The sequence below is a fragment of the Penicillium chermesinum genome, assembly GCF_028974085.1.
Source record: "Penicillium chermesinum strain IBT 19713 chromosome Unknown utg000002l:1.0-5270490.0:1.0-5274688.0, whole genome shotgun sequence".
Lineage (NCBI taxonomy): Eukaryota > Fungi > Ascomycota > Eurotiomycetes > Eurotiales > Aspergillaceae > Penicillium > Penicillium chermesinum.
Genome location: NW_026695312.1, coordinates 3,327,460 through 3,352,246, shown reverse-complemented (window position 1 = coordinate 3,352,246; position 24,787 = coordinate 3,327,460). Strand labels below are relative to the sequence as shown.

Sequence of the window (24,787 nt, the reverse complement as noted above, 5' to 3'; positions counted from 1 at the left end):
TTCTCGAAGCCCCCAGGGGGGGGGGGGTGGTATCTTTCGAGAATAAAGGAAATCTGCCGTACTTGAAGCGCTATGCTCAGAGGTACTCTGTATCCGCCCCGTTGCTGTGCTTGGTGGCACACTCTATGCGAATTCAGTGGCTGTCAGATACCCTGGATCCTTGATCCCAAAGGGCACCACTATTCTGTCGAACTCTTGGGCAATCAATCTCAATCCGCTCTACTACCCGAACCTTGATTGCTTCAATCCCGTTCGCTTCCTGACCGGGATCCGCCCCGAGCAGCCTGTCTTACGTCCCAGAGCTTTCAGATGAGGATTTGCTGGTGAGGTCTCCGCCAAAGCTACATTATTCAAAGGATGGTCACAGCTCATTTTTCTGGAGAAGACGCATCTGCCCTGGTACAGGACTAACCCAAAACTCTTTGTTTACCGCGTTGGCACACCTTTTCTGGACATCCAAGTTTACGCCCGTCATAGACCCAGATTGAACTGAACAAATGTATGATACTTTCGCGTATGCTCAAGGAATCAATATTCTGCCATAACCGTTTGATTGTGTCATGAAAATTTGGAGTGAGAGCCGCAAGGCAGTGCCGGAGAAAGAATTGGTGGCTTCTATGCAGACAATCCGATCCTTTGCTCCCTTTGATGAGTGAATGATGGATCTTTTTCTTCTTTGTAACTTACTCAAAATTCACATACTATCGTTAATTTTATTAAGTGGAGTTCACGAATTTTGACGTACTGCTACTGCGTTGGGAAACGTAAGCACGCAAAGTCATATCACTTCGGTAACCATACACCTCTTCATATTTGGGCGGCCTGATAAAAACGCCATCTGAGTAAAAGAAGCAAGTATGGCTGCAACCCATGGTGGAATTTATCGAACATCACGTTTGTATACGATTTAAATCAATACCGGCCTGTTACCTGAACCATTATGCAGCCAGCTCCAGTATTGAGAAGTATGATCGGACAAACAAAACACTACCCAGAAAATTATTGGAATATTCTCTCATAATCTCAATATTTTATTGAGACCCCTGCAGTATTTTGTTTTTCAATGTTGCAACTGGTGTTCTCGGCTCAGCCGAACATGTATGCTGTGTTCGAGAAGCCGAGGCCTGTATGAGGGCTAATAAATCACGTGGCGCATCTACAACCAATGAGCGCCCCACGTTGGGCCCAACTACGGGAGCGCTAACCGTAAACGTACTAGCGTTCATCGCCATGAGGTATACAGGTCTATAAAGATCTACTGTACGCGCGTTGCTACGATGAAGTGAAAGATCCACGGGCTACATGAGGAAGATACTGTAAGGCCACACCATACTCGCATTCAACTGTGCTATCCTCCCCCTCTCCCTTCTCCCCCTCCTCCCCTCCCTCCTCCTCACCCCCTATTCCTCCTCTGGTGGGACGTCGGGTGGACCTCAGAAACGGTAGTTGTCATGGCCAGCCAGGTGTAAGAACAGGGGGCACCCTCTACATGCGCCACCCCCGTGTGAGCTCTCGAGAGAGCTCTATTGCCGCCCTGTATTCCTCCTGGCTGGCCGGGGTTTCTTCTCCAGCTTGCACCACTGCAGAGCTGGTCGGTCCACTTTCTGGCAGAGACGCACCAGCTTGCGTCGGCCAACCTGAGTCTTGAACCGAGGGTTGGCGCATCTGCGCATCGTCCGAGTTGTCCCACTCCTGAATGAACTCGGGCGCCGTCCACCCCGGATCCAGAACGGGTTGGTGCACCTGTGTATTGGCTGAGGTGCGCAACCCACCAAGAAACTCGACCGGCGTCGAGTTACTTGGCCACCGTGGTAGCTGCTCAGTACCAGGACGCGCTAGTACAGCTCGTGCTGGTGCTGCAGCTCGTGCTGGGGCCATCGCCCCCAGTTCCATTAGCGAGACAACTGGGGGCAGGTTGGTTGAAGCCCGAGCAGCCACGGGTGGTCTCTGGTCCTCCTGGGCGGCGCCAGCTTCGGCCTTGGCCTCGTCCTCCGCTTTTGCTTTCTTCCGCGGTTGCTCGTTGCCGCGGGCCCTGTTCTCGGCGTCCTCGCGACGCTTGCGCGCGTGGCTCTAGAGAGAGTCTGTTAGTAATTGCTGTGTTAAGGTCGATGAGCCTTTAGTGTACATACCGCGTTGGATTGGTCTCGACAGGGCTGGCAGAATTTGCATTCCTGGCCTCTTCGACCCACGAATTCGGCGAGGGGCTTCATGCGATAGCATCGCCCACACTGCTTCGTGGCTGGGGCTTCCATCTTGTTGATGGAAAGGAAATGATGTTTTGGTGCTGCTTGTGATGAGAGTTCTGATGCAGCGTGTGGGGAAAGGCAGATGGTGGGGAAGGGGAAAAGAAGAGAAGTCGAGAAATTTGAGAGCTTTTAAATGACTTCTAAAGTGACTAGGAGCTCTATTCTGCTTCACTTCCTCGTCATATTTCACGCCATTATAAGCTTACGGGTAAGGCCAAGCTCAAGGCCGTGAATGGAGATCGAATTAACTACGATGAAGGCTACACTACAGGTTCAACACCCAGTCTAGCCTCTACCATTGTTGGTCGAAGAAGGGCACGAGCTGACCTTTTACACCAAGGCTGTCGCGGTGAGTTATTTGAGAGCGGTCAGAGTAGGCCATTGTCTTATCACCATTGCTACTAGTAGAGTCGCCTACATTAGGCACGTGCTACCCAGAGAAGAGCAGCCTCTCTTGTATTTCGACGTTAGGTCTCTTATGAATGCGTTTTAGGCGGATGATGGACGTTAGGCTGGCAATTATCAAAGCCATACACGCTGCTCCATTTCGTAAGGATACTTGAACGTAGATCTCATGTTCTTGTGTTAATGTGCCCATCGTTTCGTCGAGTACTAACTGCTAGTTCTTTGGAATTATGCCTCTGCTCTCAACGAAGATAATGTTTTAATACGTCATTCATTTGCTATTCTAGTCATTCGTTATTCCTGAATCATGGAGATTATTTTCCATGAGTACACACGGTGTCCTTATCTCTGGCGTGGTTAGAATTCGACCTGGGCGAGCCTGCTTTTTCTTATACGCTCGCCATAGAGATAAAAGATTATAGGCAATGGTGAGAATGCGAGCCCTATGAATCCCAATAGCGAATTACCCCAGCCCAGGCCGAGAGCAGAATACATACTGGGTCCGGCAAGGGGAAGCAATGCTCCAACGAGGGACCGAAGGACGGTGTTAGCAGCCACAGCAGAAGCAGCATAGATAGTGTATGCGTCAACGAGATAAGTACTGACGGTCATCTGCAAGCAAAAGCTGATTAGTATGGACATTGACTCGGGGCTTTAAGGTACTTACAAACGACAACAACATGCCAAGGCCCAGTAAGGATGTGCCAATGATGGGAACAATCCAATGGGTCCTGTAGTAGGCTGTCCATCCATAGATGAACAGGCCGCTCGGGACCAGAAGAGCCCCAGGGATCATGGGAGGCAGACGATACTCGGGCTTTGGCTCACCTCCGTGCTTTCGTGTAAGGAATTTCAGCAATGAATCGGAGGTAGCGCTCAGCACGCTAAGACCGAAAAGAGATCCAATTCCGATCCCGAGATATGCAAGACCCACGGATCCTTGGGACCAATGGTATTGCTCGGTGAAAACTTCACTGATGGTGGTGAAGAGAAGATACAGATATCCGTAGACGAGTGCCACGTACGTCGAGAGCATGATGACAATCGGCGAGAACACCAACATCTTAACCGGTCGGACGATTGAGAACATGAACAACTCACGTGGGGTTTTTCCTCGATCGAGGACGGAGCGTAAGTTAGGATTTCCAGTCTCTTTGCGCAGTTTCTTTGCCTTTTTTTCAAGAAGCGTTGGTGCGTATGACTCTTTGATTGTAAAATACGAGCTGATGGTGACAGCGCCACTCTGTGAGTGGGATATTAGCCCGGGTTTCGGCAAACCCTGAGAACATGCGTCTGGACACTCACCGCCATTGCCAGCACCCAGAAGGTCCATCGCCATCCTTTGGCCTGTGAGAGGTATCCACCCGCTATCAAAACTCAGCGATTGCGAACTCCAATCTCAGTAAGATACACGGAACTCACCGACAGGACCAACGACTGGCCCGAGAATAGGGCCCATGGCCCAAGACGATATTGCGCGTCCTCTTCTTTCTCGGACATACATGTCTGCGATGGAACCAGCGCCAATCGTCAAGGGGCAGCTTCCTGCGCAACCCGCAAAAAACCGGAAAACAATCAAGCTGCCAATTTCTGGTGCGACGGCACACAGTATCGTGAAAACCACGTATATCACATTGCACACGTTGAAGATAATTCGCCGTCCGTAGATCTCAGATAAAGGCGCAATTAGGAGTGGCCCGATAGAGTATCCGAGCAGGTAGACGGAGACAACGAATGAAGACAGCAGAGTACTTGTGATATGGAAATCTTGAACCAGCTCAATCACGCCAGGTGCGAACATAGACGACCCGAGAGGGCTTCAAGTGTATTAGCGAAAGTCACTCTGGCCTCAGGAGAATGCTATTCCTTACGTAAGAAGCGTAATGAGCGCAATTGACACCGTCGCCTTCAGTTTCTTGCTCTTGGACCAATTGAGCGGGTTCTCTGGGTCGTCGGGACCGTCCCAGTCCACGATATTCGGATCTTGAGGCTGTTTGCTCTGCACCTCGTATGTATTCTCGGATTCACGACCCTTTTCAATATCTAGGGTGTCATTGATGCGCTGGACTTCGTGGCTGCTTGCCCTGGGGGTGGAGCCGCTAACAGAGGTACCTATACTCGGACAGAAAAGGTCAAAATAAGCTCACGTTTCGTCGCATGTCGATCCAAACTTAGGTATGCAACACATTACAGCAGACATACCTTCAGAGTGCTCCATTTTCTGTCTGGAGGACGATTATCGCATCCGGCTTTGTTGGGGGTTGGGACGCTGTGCCGTTAATTGGTGGAACAAAGCTGGTTGGATGCTGCACGCATAGGAGTCGCAAAGGCTCTTCGGAGGATAATGGCCCGGGTCGTTCAGCGTGAAGGTAATCGTCCGATGCACTTAAAAACGGACGAAAGATCGTAGAGGAGAAAGTACTCAGGTGGATCGGAACTACTAAACACGGGGATTTCTAGCATCGGCGCGTATCTTCCGGTTCAAAAATTTATGACAGTTGAACATGCATAAGAACATGCGAGGCTTCGCCCATGGGTCCAAAAACAGAAGATGTGCATGGCTTATGCGCGGGCCTGACTATTAGTCGTATTCGCTCTCGGGTCAAGAAATCCGGAGGAATACGGTGGACTGCCATTTCCGCTAATAAGGGGGGGTTATTGCTATTTGACCCTGTTCTTTTCCGACAAGTAGGACCCCTGGCTTTTTGTGATACTTGAAGCCCTGATAACTATCCAGATTTCCCTCGAGGTTTTGAGAATATTTACTTGCATCCAAAGTAGCCACAGGGTTCATATTACACAGACGCGATGCCCCACATGGAAAAGAGGGGGAAATATCCGGGGATGTGGGGAAACAGCTACTCGATTCCTATCTGACCAAGCTCAAGCCTACCCTCGAAAATTGGGTAGGCCACACTCTAGCACTATCTGGGTTCATTGTGAAGGTTAATTCGTAGTCTCTATGGGCCGTAATTATGCAAAAAAATCGCTTGAACTCAGCTCATTAAAACAGCTCAGTTCCCCCTTTTCCCTTCCGAACCAGCACTTTCGGTTTCTCGAATCACCAGCCAAAGAGGTCTCCGGAACTCGGGTTCTCCGTCCTCCGATCTGTATTCGTGCTCCCTGCGGTCACGGCTATCACGGCTACGTTCATCACGACGACGGTCCCTCTGACTATCCTCTGGGTTATTCTTCTTCTTCAGCACATTATTGAAACGATGCAACTTCGATTTTGGAGTCCAAGGAAGAACATCAATGTCGAGCTCAGCGATCCACGGCTGCAGAACTTGAATGCGCCTCTTCTGCAGATATAACTCCTGTGCTTCATTGGACGCAGGCTGCGAAAGTTCGTCCAGTTGCCGAACGAGCGGCGCTTGACGGTTCATCTTGCCATATTGATCAAGGATAGGAATGTGGGCGATATGCGCGATAGCATCCAGCTTCGCGATTTCGACTTTCAGCCCACGTGGGCCAAAGACTTCCTTGTTGGCTTTCTTTATGGCCAAGTCGGCGCGGCCTTTCGACACCCCATAACCGCCAAGGCTGGCTAGTCCGCTTACTGCAGAACCAATCCAGCGGAGGGGGAAGAGGATTGGAACCGCTTGCAGGATGCCGCCGGTGACATCGAGCACCTGCAGAGGTGGACTGGTGGACTTGACTTCGTTCAGTTCGTCGAGGAAGCGGTAGAACGAGTCTTTGGGGAGTTTATATTTCTCGAGGATGGGGGCGTAGGCACGAAGGAATGGAGAGACATTTTCGGGACCGATTGCTGGTATGACAATTGGCTTTTTGTGGTCTGGGATGGGAGGATATTGATTGGAAGGGTATGGGCCTTGTTGAGGTGGGTATGGCTGGCTTGGGTACTGGTTGAGCTGCTGAGGGAGGTATGCGCCAGGCTGTTGACCGGGGTACGGCTGCGATAAGTTCGAAGTAGGCTGGTTTGCAAATGCTCCAGTTACATGACCTGAGTCGTTCAGATCCCTGTCGCGGTCTGGCTGGCCCCCAGAGGCCAGACCTTGGTCAGGAGCTGAGTACTCGGGGGTGAATACGGTGGGAGCTCCACATGTGGCCCTGCATTGGATGGCCCTGCATTGGAGGTCGAGGGGCCGGATAATTCACGTTCGGAGGTATTCAAGTCCTCGAAAGGGTTGGCTTTCTTTTCGTCGGCCATGATGAGGATTATGCAAAGGAAGTGTCGGGTGGGAGCCTCCAATTCCCATGTTTCTCTATGTCTTCTAAGGTGGGGGGGGGGGGGGCACAGCGCGCGGCTGCGAGCTGACATCGGGTAATTCTACTCTGCAGTGCTTGGCCTTCTGCTCAGCCACAATTGGGGTCAAAATATTAGATTCTAAGCGGGTGAGACGAAATATGACAAGGAATCAAACCGTGAGCGATACTTAGCATGGCATGCAAGGCGAATGTGCTAGTCCAAACACGGTAATCAACGCGACGCTTACCGTGTCCCAGCAGACCCAGGGCCTAGTTTGATCTAATTTAGGTGTGGTTCAAAAAGATCGGGCTTGTCACAACCTTCTCTCCGCTCCATTCACGGCCCACAAAGTACACGCCGTGTGTTCCCTTTCGCAGAGGTCGCAGTGCGGCTCTGCCTTGCACTCGGCGTGGAAGCTCGACCACTGGAATGGCCTCGACTCGGACAAAGAGTTCGGCACCGCCCCGAATATCAATCTTGCTTCCATTTTCACGTTCGGCCTCCTTCCAAGAGGTTGTGAGCTCAAAAGTAGGCTGAGCTTTGTGTGGGTTCCCCGCTAATACATCGCCTACTTTGACATAGCCGCCCAAAGATCCTGCAACGACAATACTAGAGGGAGCGCAATCACCTGCTAGTACAATATTCACGCCATCCAAGTCACCGCTTGTCTTGCTAGAAAAGCGGACGACAGAGTCACTCTCCATACGGGCAAAGTCTTCAGCATTGTTTTCATAACCTCCGAATGGCATTATGCTCTGCACAGAGCTATCCGACAGGGTGATGGTACCATTCCACAACGCCTCCCGGTAGCGATCGTACAGTCTTGCTCCGCCATGTCACACGCAGGATTGTCGCGGGTAGTTGAGCCTCGGACCAGAAATTCCGGCGCCAGATCAGTCCAGAAGCATCGAAAGCCTCGATAGACGAGAACCCCTTCTCACCAAGGAAGTGATAATCGAGCTCGAACGGAACCATGTTTACCAACTCAACCTCATCGCCCTGAAAACTCTGCCCATCGGGGGTTGAGACCAGTCCCACCAACCGCTGCCCAGTAGTCGCGAACGTCCGCCGCGCACGAAGAGCTGCAGCGACATTCTCACGATCAAGACTAGGAGCCAAGATTCCAGTCAGACCTCCCCTGGTTCCGAATACCGCCGTCCCAGGGACGCCGCCGCCGCAGCGGCCGCGATGTTCGTCAGAATTGGCAGAAACTCCCAGCTTCCAACCTCTGCGCACAGCATCCCGCAGAAGCCACTCGAACTGGCCCCATGCACTTCCGATCTCGACCAATCGCTCAAGCTGCGGATGATGCCAGGCAAGATTGCAGCGTCGGCCACCGACATGGGGGATAAGAAGATGAGATTCTGCTTCGCCGGCATAAGTACAGTAAACTTCGTCCAGGGGCCATGTGCCTGGGACAAGGTCATCAGGGCCGTCTTCCGACCATTCGAAAGAGCGTGCCACATTCCCATGTCGGTCAAATGGGAATTCAGGAGAGTATTTTGTTGGATCGGCAAGGAAAATGACGTTGTGGTCGCCCCCAGCAGCAGAGTTCCCGCACCATTCAGTGCCAGGGAATATGACAAATCTGCCTGGCTCATTGAGGGTTTGGATCAGCTCTACTGTTGCATCCCAGCGAGCTCTCGTAATCTGAAAATCATTTGCGGTGTACCCGAGGACATCGAGTCCTGCAATGTCTCGGCCGTAGGAAAAGTTGTAGATGGATGATTCGGTTCCGACAGTGTCGTCGGAGTGTACATGCAAATCACCGAATAGGATCCGCGGGACGGAAGCATTCGAGGCAATGGTTAAGTGGGAGGTTCCAGATACAACGACTGATCCCTCCTTGTTTTTCAAGGCAGTTTCGATCGAAAAGTCGCCATCGGTGGGTAAGCTTAGGTTGGAAAAGATGACGTTCGTCCATCCTTCTTTTGCACTTGGCTGCTCTGCTGCGATCATTATATTCGAGCTCTGATCGGAGATCTTCAAAGTGAAAGAGTGGTCTGGTAAGTCACTAGTCACATTCCCCCAAATGTCCTCTGCGTGCACATGGACCTCAAAGGGTGTGTTTGATCTGAGCAGCCTTGGGGACACAGCCTGGATTCGGTGGACTGGGCCAGCCACAATATTCCAGCTTAGATCGGGGCGAATTGGTGCAAAGCGGCTGGGAAATCTTAGTTCCACTGGATTGTGGCATGAAAATTTGGGAATACACTTACGACGTCCCAACAGGGTCGATATAAAACCGCCATCGGAAGTCCTTCTCGACAAAGGTTTGAGCTCGAGTCCCCCGTCCTCCATATCGACGGTCGCCTAACCGGATGAGGATTCGGTCTCCGGGGTTCAAGTAGCCATCGTGGACATCCACAACGAGTGCTTTCTGGAAAGGGCGCTCGTGTCCTTTTTGGTCGAAGCGAATACTCAGTGATTGAACGGTAGCTGGAGTTTGACCAGGGAATAGCTTGTTTGGCACATATTCAACACTAACATAATTATCCTTCGTGCGGTCTGATGTTTGAAACAGAGCCCAGTCCTAGATGAAAATGTTAGTCAAACGCTTCATGATAAGTTCCTACTATACGAAACCACATTGCTGTCTGTACAAACACTCACCGAGTAGAATTTGAATGTACCTTTGATCCAAGCACCGTCTGCCAAACCAGACCCTCCTACTTCATATTCCAGCAAGATCTCCGTCCATTCACCCGCTACTAATGTCGTAGCGTCACTTTTGACGCGGCCAGTGAAAGGGAGTTGCTTGATATATTCATAAAGTCCCTCGGGGGCGAAGTACTCGCCCGCGAGCTGAGCCCGATCATCCTGGGCCAAATATCTCATAATAGGGACTTTCTGTGCCAACGATAATTTTTCCTTCCCCGCTCGCAAATATCTATGGAAGGGGTTTTAATTCTAAAAAGTTGAGACCGTGACGAGTCAGGTCGGCATAAACCCGCGGTGGGCCGTATCAAGCTGGTTATGGCGCCATTGCGGGAGCGGATGTCGAGATCATGAAGATGCTTGCCTACACTTCGAGCTGTTTGAAGAGATACAGCGTGGACATCTCCATTAACTACACCGCGCAGTTTATGTTAGCGCGAAAACGGCTGCAAAATCAACATGACCGATGTATTTTCTTCACCAAATTCATTTCCCATGAGAACCAATCACGATTGTGCCTCCGCATACATGGGTCATTATATTGAAAGGCTCTCTCGACCTTTACAGACACAAGATCATCGCGGCCCTCTTCAGCTTCTGGAAGTGATGGCTCGCAGCGAAATCGAGACATCTCTGCTTGACAGACCCTTGCTCAAAGTCTTTGGACTCTTTAGCTTTGGAGGGTAGTTCCACGAAGGCAAGCACCAAAAGAAGAACTGCGGTGGTCTGGCCAAAGTACCACCCATTTTCGTACTTTATTTCTCTCTCAATCTTGCCTTGGGTTGCCTGTCGGAGCGCAATAGACATGTAAAGATGCAAAGGGATATATAAGATTGCGAACAAAAGAATATAACGCCTGGGTTTTATATTGGCAAAGCAACTAGCTAGAACAACGATTATAGGCCAAGCTCCCGTAACAGAGATAAACCTGGTCGAGAGCAGGACGCGAGGCGCCTGGCCCGGCTACCTTCAAGCAATAGAAAGAAGAAAGAGAGAAAAGTTAGAATGTCTCGGAAAGTCCCCCTAAACCTGGTGATAGTTCATGGGTGCGGGTGTTGCTTCTTGAAGCCTGGTGTATTCTCCTTTGCTTGGGTGATGCCAGCTTGGATACTGGAGTTTCCCTAGTAGGGCTGCATACGAGGAATGAATGTGGTACTAGTACCTACGAGTTGAAAGCACCTTTCGGTGGCACCTATCGCTGGTTCGCTTCCTTTGATCAGAGAACTTCTTAAAGGAAGTTGGGCCCTTTAACCAAGAGTTTCATTAATTTATGCTTTGTTCGATAATTGCGGAAGCTCAATGGGGTTGTTACTTTAGCGTGTATATGCCTTCTGCTAGTTCTTTGTCGGCGGCGCCCCTCCCTATATTGATTCGGACACATCAAACAGACCAGGGTAGGGAAAAGCTTTTTTATACTGGTATGGTCCACCTGCTGCTTACTGTTACAACATCCAGAGGGTTGTAAAATCGTCCTCCACTCTCCAAACATGTCTTACATGAATATTCAGCTCGCAAAGAAAGCTCGAGATCTTGATGATCGTTCCCTTTTAGCATATATCCGAGATAAAATTCGAGATGGCGAATATTATTATCATGATGAAGCCGATATGAATAATTTTACACACATTGTGTCGGTTTGGGTATCTAGCCCCGATGTTGCTCTCCGCGAATACAATGCGTTCGCAACTTTGAGTCGATGGATTCATGACCTTCCTATCAACGGGCTTCCGCTCAATCGACGTCATATTTTCCGCTGATATTAGGATTTTATGCCGCAATTTGGTTAGCTAGACAGGATAGGCGCCAATCAATGTTGAGATCGTTCATTTCATTGTCTACAGATCACACGTGTGAATCACACTTCTCTTTCGCGCGTAAAATCAATATAGATCTCTTGTAGATAGCCCCGGGGGTTTCGCGGGTGATTAATCAACGGATCTGCGGGGAGGCGACTTTTATCTCCGGCTGACAAAACTATCGCCGTGGAAGCTCGTCGAACAATTTGCCTTCCTACATCAACGGTCCCCTCTGCCTGAACTCGATCATCGAGTCGGGATTCCAACCTTCACCTCACACCTTATCACCATGGACTCTCTCGAGTTGACAGTGCACCACCAAGGCACGCCCCATACTTTCCAAATCGCCGCATCAGCAACTCTCCAAGACCTCTCGAACCAGATCGAAACAACCTTGAACATTTCAACCGCAAACCAGAAGCTCCTTATTGCCCCCAAGCCCGGAATGAAGAAACATCCATTCCCACCTGAGCCTCTGTCCACGCTGCTCCCCCTCTCCTCTCCGAAGTTCAAGATCACTCTCCTCGGAACACCCGCCCAAGCCATCGCAGACCTCCAAGAACAATCCGCCACAATCCAACGCCAGCAACAAGCCCGCGCCGCCGCCCGCGCCTCCCAGCGCCAGCGCGCCGTGAAACCATCCTCCAGCCGCGGCGGCGTGCACACGCTCTCCTCCTCCAGCAACAACTACACCTTCCACCGCCTCCTCCCACTCTCCTACCTCCCCAACCCAGAGCGCTCGCTGCACTTCCTGGAGCGGCTCCGCGACGACCCCGGCATCCGCACCGCCATGGCCAAACACCAGTTCTCCGTCCCGCTGTTAACAGAGATGAATCCAGCAGAGCACACGACCAGCGAGTCACGCACGCTGGGCCTGAACCGGAATAAGGGCGAAGTGATCGAGCTGCGGCTCCGGACGGACGCATATGACGGGTACCGGGACTACAGGACTATCCGGAAGACGCTGTGCCACGAGCTAGCGCACTGTGTGTTCGGGGACCACGATCGCAATTTCTGGGATCTGACGAAGCAGATTGAGCGGGAGGTGGATGCCGGGGATTGGAAGTCCGGGGGTCATCGGGTGAGCGAGCAGGAATTCTACAACCCGGGTGATTGGGAGGCGCAGGGGGGATGAGGAGTACATTGATGAGTGTGGTTGGACGGGTGGTGAGTTTGTGCTGGGGGGGGTTGGGCTCGAGTGGCGCGTCAGGGTCGGAGTCTAGGAGAGAGATTCTGGCGCGAGCTGCGGAGGAGCGGATGCAGAAGGAGAAGCAGAAGCAGAAGCCTGACGATGCGCAGGGGTGAGGTGCGGGTCTCTTGTCGTGCTGTGTTTTCTGTTCTCTACTCGCGTCTTTTTTTTGGCATTATCGATACCCCCTGCATTAGTACATGTTTCGCCTCAGAACTTCTTACGGTTGATGACTATGATTTGCATTATGCGAAGCGGGAAAATATTGAATGAAATAGAACTCATGCATTTTGTACGTTTCGACTATTATTGGATATCAATTTACAGCTGCTCGTTGACGAACAGACCAGCCATGCCTTGGCCAGTTCCAATACACATGCTCGTGACCAAGATCTTCTTCTTGGTACGGCGGGCCTCGCTCAAGATCGTGGCGATCTGGCGAGCACCGGTGGCGCCCAGGGGGTGTCCAAGGGCAATGGCTCCACCACGAGGGTTGACCTTGGCGTGGTCCAGCCAAGGTTCTGGACACAGTAAACGGCCATGGATGCGAAAGCCTCGTTGATCTCGTAGATATCGACATCATTCTTGTCAAGCTGGAACTTGCTCAGCAGCTTGGGGATGGCAGCAGTTGGACCGATGCCCATGACACGGGGAGGAACGCCGGCAACGGTGGCTCCGCAGAACTTGGCCAGGATAGGCTGGTTGAGCTCGATAGCCTTGGATCGGCGCATGAGCAGGACGGCGGCAGCTACCATGACCATGTTAGTTTGGACACAAGGATAGTAGGCATTTCACTCAGAAAACATACCGCCATCAGTAACCTGGCTGGAGTTACCGCCAGTAGACTTGTCTCCAAACTGAGGGAAGGCAGGGCGAATCTTGGACAAAGACTCATAAGTAGTACCATATCGGATACCGTCATCGGCAGTCAAAGTAACTTCCTTGACTTCTCCGGTCTTAGGGTCCTTGACCTTGACAGGAATAGGCACAATCTCATCATCAAACCAGCCCGCCTTCTGAGCAGCCTCGGCCCGATTGTATGACTCTGCGGCATACTTATCTTGCAGTTCGCGGGAAATGCCAAAGTCCTTGCCAACATTCTCTGAAGTCTGGCCCATAGGCTGCATACAGTCAGCAGCTTCTTGGTTGCGCATGACCTCCTCATTGAATGGCTTCTCGAGACGGTCGCCAGAGGCAGACATCAGCTCCGCGCCCAAGGCAATACCGATGTCAATGGAACCGAGATGGATCTGGTTCGCGATATCCTGGACGGCCTTCAAGCCGGAGGAACAGAAACGGTTGACACTGGATGCGCCCGCGGTGTGCGGGATTCCAGCTGCCAAAGCGGCAGCACGCACCATGTAGGCGGCCCTACCCTCGTTCACCTATCAGTGTGTCAGTTGCGAATCCTTGATCCTCGCAATTCGATACCAATTCATGTATCAAGTCTTTCGGCTTATAGGACGTACGTTACCAAGGCACACATCCTCAATCAAGGCGGGGTCGATCTTTGATTTTTCCAGGGTCTTTTTGAGCAGCGCATACACGATGTAGTCAAGTTCGCTGTCCTTGAAGCCACCCTTTCGGGCCTTGGTGAGAGGGGTACGCAGGGACGCGGTGATCACCACATCGTCGGGGTTCTTCTGGGTGCTGTGGAATATTCTTAGCCTGGAAATTTCTTTGTTACCCAAAATGCTGATTCTTACATGGCACTAAGTCCACTGCTGTTGCCCTTGAGATGGCTCAGGAGTGAGTTCAGACGGTCTGCGGCCATGGTGACTTATATTTAGGGAGACTATGAAAACCCATATTAGCTCATTCCTATCCTTGGCATATCCGTTTTTGCTCTTTTAGCCTCCGCATCCCGGCAGGACTGGGTATTGATGCGGGGAAGCTTGCGCAGCCGAGTCTGCCACCAAGGATCGTTCAAAGGTGACGGAGACAGAGGTGATGGGGTAGAAAGGAGGTATCACTTACAAGATTGACAAAGGATGCTGGTAGAGGGAAGAGAAGAGAAGGGAAAGGCGAAACAGGGCGGGGAGGGAAGAAGACTCGGGGAAGAAGTAAAAAAGCTGACTCCGCATTAATGCTTCCCGCAAGTACCGAGGCCCGTTTTTGCTGCACCCTTTTGTACCCGCTACTTGAAGCTCTATGGTAGCTTCATACTGAATTCAGGTACCCAGTACTTCTACGCTTAACCTGCTCAACACGGGTCCAGATTTGCCTAGGTTAATACTCGGCCTTCCGTATTCGGATATGTAATCCCTCATGGTCAATTTTTATGCCTCGCTATCCAGATCCTGGCTTGGGACAATTTGTCACCGCGTCTACCAAGGCACAACACCCAGCTCATCCGAATACTGGCCCGTTTCTCCATCTTTACCCAATGTCGCCAAACGAACGATATTCATAGCAGACGCAGATGGAGGTCTTCCGATTCCCCGATTCCCAGTAAAATTTGTATTTGTCAAATTGGGGCATGAGGCGTTGACCTTCCACCCCCTTTCCCGGAACAGCGCTGCATAGTGCAAGGTCAGCATGTTCATCGCGGCCTTACTGCTGCGGTAGACCGGGAAAGACGCACTCGACATCCTCTCGAACCAGGATGTGGAGGGATCGGTCCGAAGTCCAAGGGATCCCGTATGAGATGAGACGAATACAATCCGCGCAGGCGTTGCCGTCGATTTCTCCAGCAGCGGCGTGAATGCTTCGGTGGTGATGGCAGCACCGAAGAGATTTGCTTCGTATGTATCGCGCCAGATCTGGCGCTTCTCTGACAGAGTAGGGATATGGTTTTCATCTCGGCCCTCTCCCTTATGAGCCATCTCAAGACTAATGCCGGCGTTGTTGATGAGCACGTCCAGCCTTCCGTATCTGGATTCGACTTGCTCCGCTGCTTGTTGGATGGAGGTATCATCGGTCACATCGATCGTGATCGGCTGCACGGTCTTTCCGGATGAGTCTATCTCTGCTGCTGCGTCTTGTCCATTTTTAGGATTGCGTGATCCTAGGAGGACGAGGTAATTCTCGTGGGCTGCAAGTTGCTTCGCGACATGATAGCCTATGCCTTGGTTGGCACCAGTAATCAGGACGATAGTCTGGGCACCTGAAGACATGTTGAATAAAAAAGAGGTAGGAGGATTGCTTCGTGTTGTAGAAGTCGGTCCGACTAGTATTCACGGCCTAAGTGGATGTTGACCTGCTCGGAACTGGTAGACAAAATTCGCAAGGGGCTTTCTGACTTGTAGGTATATAGTCCTGGGTACTAATCAGATATCCCAAGCTGCCAGCAGACTTGGCTACATGGCTCTTCTTTATAATCCTCAGCATAAGCCTTCATGTCAAATTTGAGTAGGCATTCAACGTGACCTATAGCGGACATTACTGTTAAAGTCCGAGATCTTTTCTCAAAACGGAGAGGCCCCCGATTAGGAAAAAATGAAGTCCTCTACTAGACGGGAATAAGATCACGCTGAACTGAATCACATCAATGTCTACCCATTCATACGGCGTTTAGCTCCGTGAATGCCAGTAGGTTCAGCCTATGCTAGGTGTCATCTACCTTGCCGCACAGAATTTCTAGGATACCGATATACACGCTACGATGCAATGTTCTTTGGTGGCCTTGAGTCAGATGAGACATCCAAGCTGCAAGGCTTCCAAAGTCCAAGTACGCAGTATTAATACATGAGGGGATTTTTTTAAGTAGGTTTCTAGCAAAATCGTACAAAAATTATCCGCCCCGAGCGTTGCATATGCGTTCCGGGTTATAGTATACTTCATACGCCTTAATCCTAAGCGAAAAAGAAAGAAAAAAACAAGATAAGCAGCATTCCCTATCCCCATCAAGACTTGCGCCGAGTTGAAACCGATCCAAGATGGCACCCATGTGAATATCGAACCGAACATCTTTTTATCAAAGCGACTATTGATGGCCAGCATCGTGGTCGCTAATGACACTGCCAACCTCTGACCAACTGGCAGGTGTGTGAAGATCGTCAATGGAATGCACGTCAAAATCACTTAGACCACCATCAGAGAAAGCGTCCACCGGCTCACGGGCCTGGTTAGAGCTACCTGCAATAGACGAGGCGGATGATATCTCATGCTGAGCTTGGTCCCCAATATCTAATCCGCTTATACCAGACATAAAATCCGACTGTTCGGTTTGATTCGAAACTGGAAATGGGTGAGAATAGTAGTAGTCCGCATGGCCCTCGGTATGGCTGGAATCAGATACAGGAGACCGCGCCCCAACGGGGGTTCCGCTAAATGGGTCAAACAATGCCTCGCCGGGTGTTTCTGACGTGGGGGTAAATTGTACATCCGATTCCGATGGATGATGAGATACCGTGTCTGAAGAAAGATCCAGAAGCAACCCTGAATCCCCTATGCTTGAGCCTTGGGGAGTATCTTTACTGATGCCTCGGCGAGTAGGCTGTTGTGCACCGGTATCAACTGCAGTGGAACTGGCGATCACATCGTCAATTTCAGCCTCGACATCTTTGGCGCTCAGCAGGTTGCCATCCTTATCCACCAACGTATCAAAGCTGTCGAGCGGTCGTGAGGAGTTTCGTGCACCTCGAAGTGATTCTAGAACTTCTGCGCGTCGCATAATCTCGGCCCGAGCAAGGCGTCTGCGTTCCTCTGCTGCTTCGCTCTCCTCTTCGGTCATAGATATGTCCTCTCGGTGGGAGTCAGAAGGGTGGATTTCATCGCCCAGATTGTGCAACGCGACGGCGAGCTTGCGTCGGGAGTTGCTCAGCCATTCTTGGAACTGAGGAGAATTGTAGACCGCGACACCTGCTGCTACTAAGACGGATACCGTCACCAGAATACCTGCATAGTCGTCAGTTCTCAAGCCTTCGTTGTGCGGAGAACTGATAAGCATCAGACCGCCGGATGGTGCCGGACAGGAAAAGCAACCCGGGTGTCTCGGTGCCAGTGTAGCTCCTCACCTTTTGCAATAGGAGCAGGCATCGTATCTATTAGCCTGTTTTTGTTAATTCGATAGTTTGCAGAAGCCCACTGAGAGCTATAAGAAATAAGAAACTTGGAAACGCCAAGCTTGCCGGAACAGATGATGATGCCTGGACCCACTTACATAAGAGCTATTTTAGGGTGGAAGGTTCCTACTCAAAACCGGAGGCAATCCGTCGCGGCGCCCTGGAAATATATCGGCGCAGAAGACAGATGATGACTACGTTTCAATGCCAATTTCAATAATGATTAGCCGCCATCCAGTTATTTTCAGGCTCTTTGGAAATCCCCTGTACGAGTAGTAACTTATCTTCAGAGTAAACTTCGATAACAAGTGCTCAGTATTCAAAGTATCTCCCAATATGGATGTACTCCACTTTAAGCACGAGATACGGGAACCAGTACGGCATAATGTGTGTTAAACTCGGTTTCAGATCTCTCGTATAAGACCGCCCGTCTTGCTCTGGACTCTGCTGAGCGCGCCCCCCCCCCCCCACCCCCCACCTTATCATGCACGCCCCCTTATCGCCCTAATACACCGCCTTTGAGGCCCCGCGCTTGGGTGTCCAACGCGCAGTTTGTTTATCTCAGTTGACTTCTGTGGTAGCGAACATGTCGCGCCAATCAACACAGCCCCAGCGGCCTCTGTCCCTGACAGAGGAGCTCGAGAAATTGGAGCAATCCATCACATTGACTCTCCAAGGTACGCCACACGCTCAACAAGTATGCGCAGGTGTTAAGGTACTAAACGCCCTTTCACTCTCTAGAAATCGACCAGAACTTTAGCCAAGCCCATAGGATCGTCACCACGAGCATATTGCCTCTTGTCGAACAATATACAGAGCATTCGCGCGATGTTTGGGATGGTGCAAAGGTGAATCACATTCGGGTGAAGGTATCATGGATGAGTACTGATGCAATGAATAGTTCTGGAAGCAATTCTTCGAAGCCAGCGCCAATGTGTCTCTGTCTGGCTACGAGGAACAGCCCAATGGCGATGAAACTGAGCAGGAACCGACCGGAACCGAAGAAGAGCTCTCTACTGATATAACACAGACCAGCACCCTGGTAACAGACGAGTCTGGTGAAACGCCCATTTTGCAACGCACCACAATTCCCGGCCACGGAGATGATCTGGATTTGACTTCACTCGCCATATCCTCACAGAGCACGCCGCGGGCCCCTGCTCCACACGATGAAGATATGACCATGTCCACTCTTGAACACTCCTCGTCGTATGAAAATCTGCGAAAGCAGATCAACGAATCCGAGGCACCGTTCGATATGCCAGATTCTTCGACTCTACCGTCTACTCCAGGCCGACAGGCCTATTTCCCACCCGGCATCTCAGCGGAAAGCCCAATGTCATCCCCATTCATCCCGCCTGTGTCGACCACCAAGAACCCCTCGGCAGTGAAGGGGTCAAAATACCAAAAGCCGTCCGACCCGGTTCTACACCGAGTAGCAGAGAAAACATACCGTGTCCAAGCAACGCCGTTGGGCAAGGGATTCCGCAACGCAGCCGGTGGATCCAAGTTCGCAATCACCCCAAAACCAGAACCCTCGAACTCCCGATATGGTTACGACGATTCGCCAATCTCTAGCCCGGAACCAGAAGTACCGCAGCTGCATTCTGAGGTTTTCTCTTCGCCGATAAAAGGCGTGACTGCGACCCCGGGGACAAATCGCAAGCGAAGAACTAGCAGCAACAAGCTTCGCGGCACTCCGAAACCAGGCATGAGTGTTTTGACCCCTGCGAAGCACACCGGTACCAGTCGAGCTCTGTGGGATAGTGACGATGACCTTGACGATGACCTTGGGCCTAGTCCGCCAAAAACGATGCAGTTTCATATTCCTCAAAGCCGATTGATGAAAACACCAGGTATGCCATAGCCTTAATTCTTCCATGTAAGCGCTGATGATGACCTAACACATATACTATCAGCCAAGGAAGCTTCTAAGCGCATTGTGACGGATCTATTGGCTACGGCCGGGGCTGACGACTTCACTGACGATTTCGACGACGGCCAGAGTCCGAGTATCATTCGCCGTTCAGACAAGATGGAAGATGACACATTCTAGTTGTATGGAATCATAGCCATTACGGTTTCAGCCTAGATCCATTTCTTCCAATTCGCCCTATGAAGAATATGTCTGGAAAGATTACAATCTGACCTTTCTAACCATCCTAAACCTTCGTACTAAGTATCGTGATTGACTTGGCTTTATGTAACAATATTAGAAGTAACTAGCGGCCTGCCTAGTCTAGGTACATATCATAAGATGCGTAAGATACAAGAACATGCAGTCAAATCCACCCCGATATCTTTCACTAAGCCGAACTCCGTACTGTAAATCAAAATGCATATCATTCATTCAAGAAAGTTCCATCCCTTCGTCATCTGCATCGATTTCGGATAATTCATCCGCAGTCGACCCGAGTCGTAATCTCGAGCCTTTATTGTCTCGGTCGGGCCCATCACTACCAAAAGAAACCATCTCGAGCTCAGGCCCAGCAACGATGCGGCCCTCGGTATCGACAACTTCGCAAAGGTCAATCAAGCTCTGGTGGCTGAGAGACTTGAAACCCTCGGAGCGAACCACCCGCCCCCAGTTGGAAAGGCAGAATTGGGCTGCGCGTCGCATCAGCCAGTGCTCGTTGGTTCTCCCTGCCCGCTCCCAAACAATGGCTGCGTTGTCCACATCGAGTTCACGGCTCAGTCGGTTCACACACAGGAGGCGCAGTTTTGGCATATCGTACAAATTGGCCATGACCAGCATACCAGCGACATCTACCACGCTCGACCGGTTTTCGGGGGGCCCGGCGATACTGTCAGTATAGAGGTAGTACAAAAATGAGCGCACGACCGAATAAGGCTCAGGGATGTGCATTCGTTTGGTATGGTACTCCGCCATTTGGGCAGAGTACAGCCGCTTGAAGTGGGGCCAACGTAACAAAAGAATAATCTTGTGAACATGGATGGGATCTGAGGTCGATGGGCTCGGTTCAACAAAGGTCGGCGACAGACCAGACGGTCCAGGTGTACCGTAGTCCACGTCATCGGTCTCTTCACCATCTCGGATGGCAGTAATCAAGAAATCCGCTCCACTGCCGGATTCAGGACGCTGGTCGAAAACAGACGAAAGATCCGCACCGAGATTTGATAATGCTGAGTTATCTGACCTTTCTGGCCAGGGAACGTCTGGCTCGGGAGTCTCGGTAGTAAGGCCGTTCCCTAGCAGACCGTATTTCTCCAGATCAATGGAGAGAATTTCACTCATGTGATTCTCATCAACGGCCCCAGGTGCATTCGACAAGTCAAGGCTGCAACCGAGCAACCACGCCTTTGTCCCCTCTGTATTGACTGTACAATAGTGCCATCTATAGCCAGGACGGAAAATTTCTCCTCCATCAGCTAGTCGTTGCCACCGTAGGGAGCTCAACTCCAACACGGACAGATTGCAATCGTGCGACCGAACTGTCTCTGACGGGGTAATCAAGTCAAGGAGAACACCGGATGCAAAAGATTGGAAATGAGTTCCTGAAAAAAGCGCCGGTACATTGGCCCCAGATTGAAACCGGAGGCAAGAAATAGCCCCTGGCGCCTGGGGCTTGCGCCGCCAAAGTTCCGGACCTGAACGCTTGCCGAATTCGCCGCATAACTCCCAGACCGGGGTGACATCTGTGTTGATTGACTGAGAGATAGAGTCTGGATAATGAGCAACGGGAAGTCGTTCGTCCGGGGAGTCCATGGTACCTTGCGGGGTGGCGGTTCCGGTCAACGAGGGCGAGCCTTTGAGATCCAACCACCAAATATCCGTGGTGCGTTCCATATTGGGGCCTAACCCTCCAAATATCCAGAGGCGGTTGCCCCAGACCCATGCGGTATGGTCAAAACGAGCTGTGAAACTCCAAGTGCGAGACCATGTCCATGTTTGTAGATCCAGATATGTCAGGTCGTCTAAAGTGGCGTTTGACTCGCCTGAGATACCCCCGACGATGAAAAGCTTATCTTCATGGATCACGGCGGCATGTCGAGCTCGTCCCCGGGGAATAGGTCCGCGGATGTCGGGAAGGGTCCACGTGAAGGTCTGTAGATCTAAGATGACAATATCGGATAAGTATTCACGGTGCTCATTTTCACCCCGAAAACGATCAATTTATTATTGTACAGGGTGGCGGTGTGTCCTAGTGGCGAAAAGCTAGTAAGCCGATGAAACGAATGCAGGAAGGAGGGATAGCGTATACCCATGCGAACTCCTGGAATATCACCATAGTTGTCGACGAGATCCCACTGAAGCGTGTTCAAGTCTAACCCGCAGGACGTGGTTGTACACTATTGTACAATTATTAGCTTGCGTGGTGAGAAAGTGCAATTGTACTTATAAGAACCGCGGACCTTCATCGGTGTATTGGTCGAATCCCCCAAAAGCATAGATGCAATCATTGCCGCAATACGTCACCGAAGCGTTCACCAGGCAAGCGGGAACATGGCCCTGTGCCTTCTGCACGGTAGGACGGTAGTCAGAATTCGTGGGGCGGCCGCCCGCAGGGCTCGCCGGTAGCAGGTATGCGTCCTGCTGTTGCATCGGAAGTCTCGAGCGAGCGGTTGGGGTGGTCGGATTGGAGAGCCTTGAAGATCCCGCCCAGGTTGAGGGGAGTCGTGCGTGTGGGTCCTGGTGGAACGACGAGGAGTGGGGGGCGGCTCCCGCCATAGAAGCCAAGGGGGACGGACTTTTGAGGCCAAGACCGAGTGTATTCACTCCAAAAGCATCGAGGACCTCAGTAGCGCTCAAATAAGATAGTCATTTTCCACTAAGGGGACAATGACGCTGCTCATTTGACAGGGCTGTTCGATTCCCCAAAGGCACAATGCCGCAAAGGGCAAAGTGCTTCGCCATGTCATGTGCCGTCATGTGCCGGAAGGCATTAAACCTAAAGCAGAATAGCGCATCCGTACCTGAGGTAACGGTTGCCCCGGTGAACATCTGCCATTCCTGATCCAGCATTCTATTTATTCCTAGTCTCGAGGTTCCCTCCTCCTCCTCCTATATTCTCTCTACACAGCTTGTGTCTCCTGTATTGGTTCTTTGCATTGCATTATCCTCCAGTGGCTGGATCCGCTGCGTTTACTAATTACCTGATATCCAAAAGCTTTCGACGTCAAAATGGCGACAGCTACAGTGACTACGCCGAAGAAGAGCCACCACGGCCTATTTTCCAGCAGGACGGCTGGTGGTCGGATGCCTTTGACGCCTTCTCCTCACGCAACCCGTACCGCAACAATTACTCCTCAGGCTTCTGAGCAGGAGTCCCCCTTTACTCCTCCTCGTCAATCGGACATGTCTCGGGGGAAACCACAGTCGGTATATGGCGGCGACCTCTCATCCTACTTTGCCAAGTCCAACCCCAAGGCCAACCCAAAGGGGAGTGCAAAGCCCAGCGCTAAGCCTTCGACTCGTCCCACTCACCGGGACTCGCCCAAGTCCAACATTGCTTCACGGGCCCGGAAATCACCCAAGCATCTCGAGCTGGGTGTCTCTGACTGGTCTCTTCCGGAACAGGCCCTTCTTCTTCACAGTCCCCTTCTAGGGAGCGCCGGCGTGAAGTGAACGTTCGCCCTCGCCCTGGAAAGAGCACATTGCGAGTGGCTCACAATACTGGTGATCGATTTATCCCCAACCGAAGTGCCAGTGAGGGTCTGGTGACCACCGGTGCAGCGAAGCCGGAAGACAACCAACGTCCCAAAACCAGTAGTGGGGAGGGTTCTACTGTCCTTGCATCTGCAAGCGCTTTTGACATCAACGCTCGAGCAGCGGAGGACGATCTTACATCCGCACTGGAGAACATGGGATTAGAAGACAATGAGCCTTCTAGCTACAGCCGCCCCGCCCCAGACTCAGTTGCATATGAGTCATCATTGGCCAACGCCTGCGACATCAACTTGAACACACGTATCCTGGCATTCAAGCCGCCTCCACCAGAGTCCACCAAGCCCATCGACTTACGTGCTCAATACAACCGTCCTCTTCGCCCCTCCAAATCCTCCGCCGCTCAGTTCCGTCGCCGTGTTCAGACCGCTCCTGAGCGAGTACTGGATGCACCCGGTCTGCTCGATGACTACTACCTCAACCTCTTGGATTGGAGCTCTGGCAACCAGGTTGCCATTGGGCTTGAGCGCAATGTCTACGTCTGGTCCGCTGAGTCGGGCACCGTCAACTGTCTTCTGGAGACATCACCCGATACATATGTGAGCAGCGTAAAGTGGAGTGGCGACGGTGCCTATGTTGGCGTTGGTCTTGGAACTGGTGAGGTTCAGATCTGGGATGTTGAAGAAGGATCCAAGCTGCGCAGTATGCATGGCCATGACTCTCGTGTTGGCGTTATGGGCTGGTCCAAGCACACTCTGTCTACGGGTGCCCGAAGTGGTCTTGTCTTCAACCACGATGTTCGTATTGCTCAGCACAAGGTCGCAGAGCTTGTCTCCCACACTTCCGAGGTTTGTGGTTTGGAATGGCGTTCCGACGGCGCACAGCTTGCTACTGGTGGTAACGACAACATGGTGAATATCTGGGATGCTCGTTCTCTCAATGCCCCCAAGTTCACCAAGACCAACCACCGTGCTGCAGTCAAGGCACTCAGCTGGTGCCCCTGGCAACTCAACCTGCTGGCTACCGGAGGTGGATCATATGACCGTCACATCCATTTCTGGAACACCACAACCGGTGCCCGCACGAACAGCATCGATACTGGATCCCAAGTCACCAGTCTTCGCTGGAGCAATCACTACCGCGAGATTGTGAGCTCCAGTGGCTTCCCAGACAACTCGTTGAGCATTTGGAGCTACCCAACTCTCGTGCGCAATGTGGAAATTCCAGCCCATGAGACTCGTGTCTTGCACAGTAGCCTGAGCCCTGATGGACAGATGCTTGCTACGGCTGCTGCAGATGAGAGCCTGAAGTTCTGGAAGGTTTTCGAGCGCAAAGCCGGCACCAGTGCCTCGGCCTCGCGTGAAGGCGGCGTTGGAAGCAAAGCACAATTAACCAAGGCCATGACGATTCGCTAGATGATTGGATCTTCTGTTGACTACCTTTCTTCGATTGTCTTTTTTTTTTTTTTGGGTTCTTGTTTTCTTATGTTAATACTTGGCTTTTTGATGATCATTGCACCATCGACGAACGCATTGGGACATTCATTTCATGTGGAGTAATAGGGCTTTTCTACACGGGGACTGGGGAGTCTGTCAGGAGCTGTATCTAGTTTTGGAATTGTACAAAATTGGACTATCATGCATCGAAAATA

At 51.4% G+C, this 24,787-nt stretch overlaps 14 protein-coding genes across 14 annotated transcripts; 3 read left to right on the top strand and 11 right to left on the bottom strand.

Annotated features, from left to right (window-relative positions):
* Positions 1–1,485: 1,485 nt before the first annotated feature.
* Positions 1,486–2,252, bottom strand: N7468_002112 (uncharacterized protein; the record flags this gene model as incomplete). The annotated part of the gene is made up of 2 exons (XM_058471409.1): positions 1,486–2,070; positions 2,130–2,252. 2 exons carry the CDS (start codon positions 2,250–2,252, stop codon positions 1,486–1,488), a joined length of 708 nt encoding a protein of 235 aa, XP_058334550.1.
* Positions 2,253–3,008: 756 nt separating this feature from the next.
* On the bottom strand, positions 3,009–4,869 carry N7468_002111 (MFS transporter; the record flags this gene model as incomplete). Its single annotated transcript, XM_058471408.1, has 7 exons — positions 3,009–3,094; positions 3,149–3,263; positions 3,319–3,894; positions 3,957–4,018; positions 4,074–4,468; positions 4,523–4,763; positions 4,854–4,869. The coding sequence occupies 7 exons, from the start codon at positions 4,867–4,869 to the stop codon at positions 3,009–3,011; spliced, it is 1,491 nt and encodes a 496-aa protein (XP_058334549.1).
* Positions 4,870–5,665: 796 nt separating this feature from the next.
* On the bottom strand, positions 5,666–6,822 carry N7468_002110 (uncharacterized protein; the record flags this gene model as incomplete). Its single annotated transcript, XM_058471407.1, has 2 exons — positions 5,666–6,678; positions 6,771–6,822. The coding sequence occupies 2 exons, from the start codon at positions 6,820–6,822 to the stop codon at positions 5,666–5,668; spliced, it is 1,065 nt and encodes a 354-aa protein (XP_058334548.1).
* Positions 6,823–7,145: 323 nt separating this feature from the next.
* N7468_002109 (uncharacterized protein) lies at positions 7,146–7,610 on the bottom strand (the record flags this gene model as incomplete). The annotated part of the gene is made up of 1 exon (XM_058471406.1): positions 7,146–7,610. One exon carries the CDS (start codon positions 7,608–7,610, stop codon positions 7,146–7,148), a length of 465 nt encoding a protein of 154 aa, XP_058334547.1.
* Positions 7,611–7,626: 16 nt separating this feature from the next.
* N7468_002108 (uncharacterized protein) lies at positions 7,627–8,820 on the bottom strand (the record flags this gene model as incomplete). Its single annotated transcript, XM_058471405.1, has 1 exon — positions 7,627–8,820. The coding sequence occupies one exon, from the start codon at positions 8,818–8,820 to the stop codon at positions 7,627–7,629; it is 1,194 nt and encodes a 397-aa protein (XP_058334546.1).
* Positions 8,821–9,076: 256 nt separating this feature from the next.
* Positions 9,077–9,699, bottom strand: N7468_002107 (uncharacterized protein; the record flags this gene model as incomplete). Its single annotated transcript, XM_058471404.1, has 2 exons — positions 9,077–9,394; positions 9,475–9,699. 2 exons carry the CDS (start codon positions 9,697–9,699, stop codon positions 9,077–9,079), a joined length of 543 nt encoding a protein of 180 aa, XP_058334545.1.
* Positions 9,700–10,080: 381 nt separating this feature from the next.
* Positions 10,081–10,326, bottom strand: N7468_002106 (uncharacterized protein; the record flags this gene model as incomplete). The annotated part of the gene is made up of 1 exon (XM_058471403.1): positions 10,081–10,326. The coding sequence occupies one exon, from the start codon at positions 10,324–10,326 to the stop codon at positions 10,081–10,083; it is 246 nt and encodes an 81-aa protein (XP_058334544.1).
* Positions 10,327–11,604: 1,278 nt separating this feature from the next.
* On the top strand, positions 11,605–12,450 carry N7468_002105 (putative zinc metalloproteinase; the record flags this gene model as incomplete). Its single annotated transcript, XM_058471402.1, has 1 exon — positions 11,605–12,450. One exon carries the CDS (start codon positions 11,605–11,607, stop codon positions 12,448–12,450), a length of 846 nt encoding a protein of 281 aa, XP_058334543.1.
* Positions 12,451–12,825: 375 nt separating this feature from the next.
* kat1 (putative 3-ketoacyl-CoA ketothiolase (Kat1)) lies at positions 12,826–14,278 on the bottom strand (the record flags this gene model as incomplete). Its single annotated transcript, XM_058471401.1, has 5 exons — positions 12,826–13,002; positions 13,032–13,252; positions 13,313–13,889; positions 13,974–14,154; positions 14,211–14,278. The coding sequence occupies 5 exons, from the start codon at positions 14,276–14,278 to the stop codon at positions 12,826–12,828; spliced, it is 1,224 nt and encodes a 407-aa protein (XP_058334542.1).
* A 553-nt stretch (positions 14,279–14,831) lies between these two features.
* On the bottom strand, positions 14,832–15,620 carry N7468_002103 (SDR family oxidoreductase; the record flags this gene model as incomplete). The annotated part of the gene is made up of 1 exon (XM_058471400.1): positions 14,832–15,620. The coding sequence occupies one exon, from the start codon at positions 15,618–15,620 to the stop codon at positions 14,832–14,834; it is 789 nt and encodes a 262-aa protein (XP_058334541.1).
* Positions 15,621–16,429: 809 nt separating this feature from the next.
* Positions 16,430–17,484, bottom strand: N7468_002102 (uncharacterized protein; the record flags this gene model as incomplete). Its single annotated transcript, XM_058471399.1, has 2 exons — positions 16,430–17,343; positions 17,463–17,484. The coding sequence occupies 2 exons, from the start codon at positions 17,482–17,484 to the stop codon at positions 16,430–16,432; spliced, it is 936 nt and encodes a 311-aa protein (XP_058334540.1).
* Positions 17,485–18,096: 612 nt separating this feature from the next.
* N7468_002101 (DASH complex subunit ASK1) lies at positions 18,097–19,566 on the top strand (the record flags this gene model as incomplete). The annotated part of the gene is made up of 4 exons (XM_058471398.1): positions 18,097–18,187; positions 18,252–18,358; positions 18,412–19,366; positions 19,430–19,566. The coding sequence occupies 4 exons, from the start codon at positions 18,097–18,099 to the stop codon at positions 19,564–19,566; spliced, it is 1,290 nt and encodes a 429-aa protein (XP_058334539.1).
* A 294-nt stretch (positions 19,567–19,860) lies between these two features.
* Positions 19,861–22,200, bottom strand: N7468_002100 (Kelch motif domain protein; the record flags this gene model as incomplete). The annotated part of the gene is made up of 3 exons (XM_058471397.1): positions 19,861–21,584; positions 21,734–21,796; positions 21,885–22,200. 3 exons carry the CDS (start codon positions 22,198–22,200, stop codon positions 19,861–19,863), a joined length of 2,103 nt encoding a protein of 700 aa, XP_058334538.1.
* Positions 22,201–22,653: 453 nt separating this feature from the next.
* N7468_002099 (WD40 repeat domain-containing protein) lies at positions 22,654–24,551 on the top strand (the record flags this gene model as incomplete). The annotated part of the gene is made up of 2 exons (XM_058471396.1): positions 22,654–23,022; positions 23,067–24,551. 2 exons carry the CDS (start codon positions 22,654–22,656, stop codon positions 24,549–24,551), a joined length of 1,854 nt encoding a protein of 617 aa, XP_058334537.1.
* Between the last annotated feature and the right edge of the window lie 236 nt (positions 24,552–24,787).